We start from the raw sequence: 8,290 nt of genomic DNA on the forward strand, positions 1-8,290 counted from the left end.
TTTATAGTCTGGTTAATACAGTTTAGTGGGAATATATATAAGAATAAAGGCGGATGGCAAAAAACAATAACAAAGACCCGAATGACGTCAACTTCGAACTATCTATACATAGAATGAAGTTGACTTCACTTTGTTATTGTTTTTTGCCATCGGCGTTTATGAGTAATTCTCACCAAACTGTATTATCCAGGCTATAAAAGTTCATGGTTACACAGAGTCTTGTGTGTTGGTCCGTTATACTTCCGGATGGCAATGTTGTGAGCTTCTAAGCCAAGCGCATACTATCTATATCAGTTCAGTAGACTTAGTAAAGAGAATGTTGTTTATATATTTTATTTATTTATTCATTTATTTATTTATTCATGTATCCATCTATTAATTATTTTTGTTTATATACTGGTTAATTAAATCATATATTTACCTATTTTATTCTTTGCTTGATTCGGTTAATTATTGATTTTACATGTTTTTATTTGGGTATTGGAAATTTTATTTTAATATAAATTTCGTATTGGCACTTGCTCAAAACTAACATTTGAATTGAATTTTTTTTTTCATGAAAGAAGAGACATATTATGACATATTATAGGAATAAACCACGCGAAGATAATTAAGTTTGAAGTGAAAATAGCTAAAGTTGTCGAATTAGACATTTCTTGCAGTAAACAGACTAGATCTATGAGAAAGCATCTATTCTTAACAACGTTTAAAAGTTGCATAAACTTCAAAATGTATTCTCAAGCGTCAAGTTGACTTCGACATAATAGACAGATAACCACGCCTCTCGGACAATCGTCATAATGTAAACAATGACAGTGATTGGTAGACACAGCAAACTACACAGGTTTTGTTTAAGTAAAATACCCACTGTTCTACCGCTTGATCAATAGAACCAACACAGAAAACTATGTGTAAACTTATATAATCTGATCAAGAAAGTCGTGTGACAACTAGTCACCCATTTGGCGGTATAAAAACAATAACAATGATCAGAGAGAGGTCGATTTCATTCATGTTACTGTTTATAGACAACTAACTATGTTTGTCCGAGCACGTGTGCAGATGTGTCACACATTCCAATTTTTGATTCGTCAAAAATCTACTGGTTAATAATATTAAGACAATGTGCAGACTTGCCAACTTGTAAATTTAAAAAGTCGTAGTTTTTAAAGTGATACCAATAGTAGTCGTTATAGTTAACTTTATAGTTCAACAATTTACACCCAAGAGGACTATATAGCAGTCAAAAATCCTTAAAATTATTTAACCTGGTATCAAACTTTCATTTTCAATGTTTTAATTACTGCGAAATGCACATGAATTTCTGAAATCGAAGCCGAAATGTCGTAATTCTACGAATTGTTCGTTATATAGTTGGCAAGTCTGAGTTTGTCGTATAGTTACAGTAGAAAACGGGAGGGGCTGCCTGAAGCCTGTGATCGTGAAAAAACTAACGAAAGAGTGAAAATGGAGAGGCTTCGTATGGGAACAATACAGACAATCGTGTTTCGTGTGCAAACCCTTTGTCAGCACAACACTACACAAATTAACGTGGAAAATAAATAAAATGAAATAAAATATTTTTATTTGTTATTGGTTTATTTTATTTTATTTATTTTCCACGTTAATGTGTGTAGTGTTGCGCTGACGAAGGGTTTTTACCCGAAACGTCCATTATCTATATTGTTCCCATAATATAAAGTCTCTCCATTTTCACTCTTTCGTTCGTATAGTTACAGTACCAATACATTAGATTACCAATAGATCATTGTCATTTATGAGACAAGCTGTTGTTCTTTCTCTTCCAGGAAAGGGTTCCACCTGCTGATTATGATTCGCCTCCAGTTCTGGCACCAAGAGCAGGTTCTGCATCCTACCAAGGTACATGCATAAGATGCGTAACTTAGGAACTGTGCTTATCTATTGTTTTAAACTCTCTCCTTACCAGCCATTTTCAGGATTTTCCCCAAAACGTCACACCCAACAAACACAAAAATATATTTTTTATCTCTCAAACACAATAGCAGTAAGTTCTTGCGATAATTAATTTCTTTAGCAAAACGTGCTCTACATCACACTGTTCAGTTTCTTTAAATTTGAATAAGAAAAATGTTGGTTGTATCGTAACGAATGTGACGATTTTCCTATAGTTGGTAAAGAGCGAGTTAAAACATAAAAGAACAATTCCCTTTATTTATCCCATAGGGGAAATTTGTCTTCAATGTTTATTCAAAGGGAAGACTGGAATAACCCAGGCGCCAGCCGCAGTGTAGCCCCGCAAATTGAACTAGGGCGAGGTGACATACTCAAAGCCACACATCGCATCGGCGGGGGTGATATTTATCGGTACCTTTTGAGTAAGAATCAAAGACCGTACCGCTGAGCCACGCTGGCCTGTAAGAATGGGGGCCAAAATAGTTAGTGGCAGTTTTTAAAATTATAAAACTATTTTTACTGATTGATATATGAGCAACCGAACAACTTTTCTATATTAAGGGTAATTTTATGACGTTGACTCAATGACAAAAAAAAAATTGCAAGGGCATAATGAGCATAATGATAGGTCGTTTGACTAAGGGAATGGAAATATCACCGGTTTAGATGAGTTGGCAGATTGGCTTTTACTTGCAAAAGTAGTATTTATAATGTATTCGTTTAGCTTAATCAGCATAATTTCAGGTTAATAAAACATTTCCTCACGGATTTCGAAAATTTATGGATTCTTCTTCCTCTTCTTTTTCTTCTTCTTCTTCTTCTTCTTCTTCTTCTTCTTCTTCTTCTTCTTCTTCTTCTTCTTCTTCTTCTTCTTCTTCTTCTTCTTCTTCTTCTTCTTCAATTTCTGATCAGATCACCTCAAAAAACTAAAATTACTCCTCTCTTTATTTGTCATCCAGCTGATCAAACTATTCAAATATGTTTTTCTTGGTCTACCTTTACTCTTTTTACCTTCTATCTTTCCCGCGAGCGCAAGATGTTCAATACATTTATGTCGATTTAGATGCCCTAAAAATTGCATGTCTTTTTCTTTTTGTACGAATTAGTAACCTTTTAGTTTCAGCTTGCTCTAATACTTCTTCATTAGTATTCTTCTCTGTCCCTGAGATTCTCAACATCCTTCTAAGATACCACATTTCTGCTGCCTCCAGTTTCTTTCTTTCTATTTATGGATAAAATCAGTATAAGCATATTTTATTTTATCTATCCATTGTTGAAGAATACTAAGACACGAACTTTTGGTACTTTGCAATTTGAGAAATTGTTTTCATTCTCGACCAATTTCAATTCTGAGGCTATAGATTCATTTTCAACAGTCGGTTTATCCTGACATATTTACCGCTTTGACAATATGTGCCATGTCAAAATTGGATTCAATAGTCTGATGTAATGTCGCCCAGCAACGGCGGCCATCGTAGTTCTAAACAAAGAAAATCTGTACTTTTTATTCTTCATGCTGGCTAGAGCTTTTCATATGTCTTGTGATCTGAATGTGTAAAAGTGAAAACATGATCAGATTTATAATGGGGTTTCTCTCCTCTGGATACGCTTTTATGCTCGTCGGAGAAAGATTTCATAAGGGCATCCGTCATTGTTCCAAATCTTTAAAGCCAGTTACTAAGTAATCATGCATCATTACGAGGGAAGTGACGTTTCGACTGTTGAAGAATATTGCAGTGGTGGAGAATGTTTTGTTGATTATCGTAGTGCTGTTGGAGATTCTAAAAAAAATAATTAAAACTGATGTTTTATATAGCGCAATATCACTAAAACGTGCTCAAAGCGCTTTATAATGGGTCCCTGGCCAACAGCAACACTTAGCATGTAGGACGTGACATGGCGCCTGATAGGCGATATAACAATTTTTCAGACAGAGACAACGCTGTTAACCACCAGGTAATAATTTTACACCTAAGTACGGTGAGAGAATGTCAGTAAAGAGTCTTTTCCAAGGACTCAACAATGCAAAGAGCGAGTGAGGCTCGAACCCAGGACCTTCCGATCCGAAAACCTAGTGTCATACCACACTACCACATAGCCGTGGAATGCACTCGCAATAATATACGATCTGAGCGAGGACACGTTATCATTTTTTATTGTTTTTGTTTTGTTTTTTTTTTTATCTTGCAGGTTGTTCAAGCAGACATTGATGACGTCATTCAGAAGACAATCGGGGCTTGAAAAAAAAAACTTCATTCAACATATCATCCTATCAGGGAGGGACCAAGGGGATCCGGAAAAAAACTTAAAGAATATTTATTATAGAAAATCTTCAGAAAACATTGGACAATAAAAATCAGAGAATGTTATATAAAAACTCGGAGAATGTGGAGACTAAAAAACTTAGAGAATGTTTGAAAAATATTTCCGAGAACATTGAAACATAATATCAAGGATAGTTTTTCAGAGCGGGTGGCTTCCAATCTACGTGCACTCATTTGCAGGTCTGATAATCTAATTCCTTATGGGCTCATTGTTCTAATGAAAATCTCCAAAAAAAAAAAAATGACGCAAAGTATTGTCCATAACAACAATGTTAAACTAGACCCAGCATTGGGTTCGGATGTCAGACCTGTATATTATACGTACATGTTGCTTCCAATTTGTCTTGAAGTGACAAAAGCTGGGTTCTTTTTCAAGTTTCAGGACTGAGATTTTTTTTTTAATTTGGGGTTATCTATATCATCTTACTTGGTTGATAATTGAAGTAAATTATTTATCAGCAAAATGAATGCAAAAACGTTTTTGTATAATATGTAAAACAGTATCCTTGTGTCTCCATTCGTTCTCTTGGTGAATAGATAAAAAACAATCTATTTCTATTTAATTTGGCTCTCCATCGACTTAAACATTTCACGTGTATGTCCTCTGCAGCGTAGCTAATCTCTCTACTTCTTCCTCCTCCTTTCCCACCCCGCCCCCCCCCCCCCCCCCCCCTTTTTTTCTCTCTCTCTCTCTCTCTCTCTCTCTCTCTCTCTCTCTCTCTCTCTCTCTCTCTTTCTCTCTCTCTCTCTATTTAATAGTCTTTTTCCCTTTATCTCTAATCATGTTGTCATGTATTATTATTTAACAATGCTTAAGTTTTACTCCCGCCATAATCAAACAAGATGAAATAATTTCTATTACTCTTACAAATCACCATTTCTTCAATGCAGAAGTTCAGTTGATAAAAATGAAGTTCAAAAGTGGTGGTGATGAAAGTAAATTTTGATCTGTTTGAAATCGCAATTCAAAGCATTTTGTTGTTGTGGAATGTATTCCATTTATAAGAGAGATACAGATACATACCAGCGTATGGTAGAGGACTCCATTCACGGGCAAAGTAAAAATATCGGCCACACGTTCACTCAAGGTGTTCTGTTTTTGTTTTTTTTTTTGTTTTTTGTTTGTTTTAAATTCTGTTTTTTGTTTCTGTGTCTTATAGAGCGAGGGGGGGGGGGGGGGGAAGGAGAATTTTTATTCTGTTTTTTTTTTTTTTGGTGTGTGTGTGTGTGTTTGTTTTGTTTGTTTTTTTTTCCCCTTTTTCCTTGATTTTTTTTTTTTTTTGGTCCAACTTTTTCTGATCGCTTTGTCCATCCAGTCTTGATTGGGAACTTTCCAGTGAACATGTTGGTTTGTGCCCGAGTCTATAGAGTCTTCGACCAGCTGTGCCACGGAGATACTGTGATTTTGATATGACTTCAAGTACACACCTTGTGTTCTTATTATTTTGTTTTATTGAAAAGAAAAAAAACCTTGATGTAAATATTTTTATCCATCTTCCAATAATAACTTATAACAACATTATGTATAAATGATATTATGGAATAGAATTATAATAATATGTATAATAATATCAAAGCGAATTCGATGTAGCTTCATTAACCCTTCACACGCGGAATCAAATTTTACTCCAACCTGAGAATGATTCAAGTTTTCACCGACAGTTGAACATATGTGATCCCTCTCTTCAAAACGGTATTAGGTCGGTATTATTAAGATGCTAAAAATTGAATTTATAACCAGACATACCAGACGTAGGTTGAGTGTGAATGTTTTACAGAGGAGAATGAATATCATATTTCAGGGCACCAATACTATAGTAGTAGTATCGTTCGGCTACACTTCTATGTTCAAGGTATCAATCCAGGTTCGGAAGTCATCACATTTGTTGATGGTTTCAAATCCACCTTCCAGTTTTGTCTTTGGGCAATCTAGTACGAGGTGGTTTGCATCTTGTGGTGCTTGGTTGGCTTTGGGCATGTTGGTGATTCTTGGAGCCCCCATTTGTGCATGTTGGCAGCTGTTTTTGTATGTTTTGACCGTAGTCTATTTGCAGCTACCCAGTATTTTCTTGGTTGATCCTGTAGACCTGGGAGACTTTTACAGGGATCTTCAATTAGTTCCCCTCCTGTTGGCCTATTCCTTTTCCATTCCAATACTATTAATTCACATCATTGACCCGTTTAGCACCAATATCGGGTTTTTAGCATCATGGTTTATTCCGACATAATACCGTTTTGAGACGATGGGTCACATATGGCAGTGGCACGGTTTTCAGTGAACGTGTTGCTATATGAATGAAAATGGTTAGTTATAATATGACTATAACCAGAAATGGAATAGAAATGATAATTTTTTTTTAAATTGAGTCACGCCGCTGTGAATGGGTTATTTTACGTCTTATCCAGAGGTCATAATATATTGTGATAATATTATTACGTGTTTATCTACTTGTTGTTTAGCTGAATATGGGCTTTTGAGAGGGTTTTTTCTTCTTATTCTAATCCTTTATATTGTCTTTATCCATGAAAGTGAAAATTTTTGAAAGATTTTTAAATATTCACATTTTATTTGATGTTATTTGGAAGACCTTTTAAAAGAATTCATAGATTATTATTTTGTTTTTTACAATTAAACAATCAGCTCTGGAAAAACGTCCCCTCGAAGGATCAGTTTTATGACCTATTTTTTTTAACGTGGCTTCCAAAATACGGCAGTTACGACCGTCCCTCCGCTCGTCGCCCAAGTATTTGGCCACACACATTGCGTTTTTAACTACGATTTGCTTCAGCCGTGCCTGCCCTCGATCGTCCCTGGATGAAAACTTAGCGTGTAGGGGCCCTGATAAGAGCGATCCGTTCTATTGTTCTAACCATCCAATTTTACCAGATCTGTACAGAGTTGATGGGTGAGCCGATAAAAATCAAGGCACACTGCCGACTCTGGAAAAAAAAACCCCATATTTTGAAATTTGGCCAGAAAACGTCCTTAAAATATTGATCGATTTAAATGACTCTCATCTTGGCAGAAAAAAAAACAACTCTCAAGCGAGGGATGTGACGTCACGACTGTTGAAGCCTATTAAGGGACTGAATTTAGTAACAAAATGTATTCACTCAATATGTTCTCTTGGATTTTTTTTTTTTTTTTGATTTTTTTGACGATCTAAGTCGAGTTTGTATAAATTCATCATTTTGATTATGCAATGCTTAATTTGTTTAATACCTGCTTTCATTTATTTTTGGAATAGCTACCTTTAAAAGGGACCTCCGATTCTTTACAGTTAGTTGTCAGTTGTATAAATTCTTACATGTTTTTAAATTCAACAATTTAAAAAAATGTAATGTTATTTTTCCATTAATTCTCTTTGCTCATTATGACGGTATTATGTTAAACAGTTGATATGAAGCAAGTGAAGTTAATTTCATTATCCAATTTTTAAAAAAAGACTCATTTTGTAAATAAAGTGGCTTGTTATAATTTTTAAAAATTATTTTTATAAGTTGTTTTATCATCAATTTCCTGGAACTATGCAGACGGAATTAGTTTTTCTTGCTTGCATAAGAGCTAACTCACACCGGGGACTGACTCCGACGACCCGGCACTGCCGTCCTCTGCCGTCTGCCGGATAAAGACGTCGGGCACGGACAAAATACTAAGAATAAAGAGAAGAGCCGCAAGACCTACCCATACAAAGTTCGAAAAAAAATGGGCAGAGGACGTCTGGTGGTTGGTATGGGTAGCTCTAGCACTTCTTCTCTTTACTCTAGGCTATGTGGCCTAGTGGTATGACACTCGCTTTCGGATCGGAAGGTCCTGGGTTCCATCCTCGCGCTCGGCGCATAGTTGAATCCTTGGAAAAGGCTCTTTACTCACATTCTCTCACCGCACTCAGGTGTAAAATGAGTACCTGGTCGTTAACAGCGTTGTCTTTGTCAGAAAAATTGTGATACATAAAGCTCAATGTAAAATGTATATTTTTATTTTGTCCTTTTTCGACATTTTTATCCAGAAGACGACAGAGGACGGCAGT

The 8,290-nt window shown here is 35.6% G+C and overlaps 1 protein-coding gene across 15 annotated transcripts in view; it reads left to right on the forward strand.

Annotated features, from left to right (window-relative positions):
• Positions 1 to 7,747, forward strand: part of LOC144975225 (uncharacterized) — a 74,321-nt gene extending 66,574 nt beyond the window's left edge. For all 15 annotated transcript variants that reach the window (XM_078919095.1, XM_078919102.1, XM_078919104.1 and 12 more), the window contains 2 exons: positions 1,809 to 1,881; positions 4,126 to 7,747. In XM_078919095.1, the coding sequence (XP_078775221.1) occupies positions 1,809 to 1,881; positions 4,126 to 4,145 (93 nt within the window). In that variant the 3' untranslated portion in view covers positions 4,146 to 7,747. The remainder of the gene's footprint in view (positions 1 to 1,808; positions 1,882 to 4,125) is intronic.
• The last annotated feature ends 543 nt before the right edge of the window (positions 7,748 to 8,290 follow it).

This window comes from Berghia stephanieae, chromosome 6 (assembly GCF_034508935.2).
Source record: "Berghia stephanieae isolate SIO BIC M18660-M18661 chromosome 6, UCSD_Bste_1.3, whole genome shotgun sequence".
Lineage (NCBI taxonomy): Eukaryota > Metazoa > Mollusca > Gastropoda > Nudibranchia > Aeolidiidae > Berghia > Berghia stephanieae.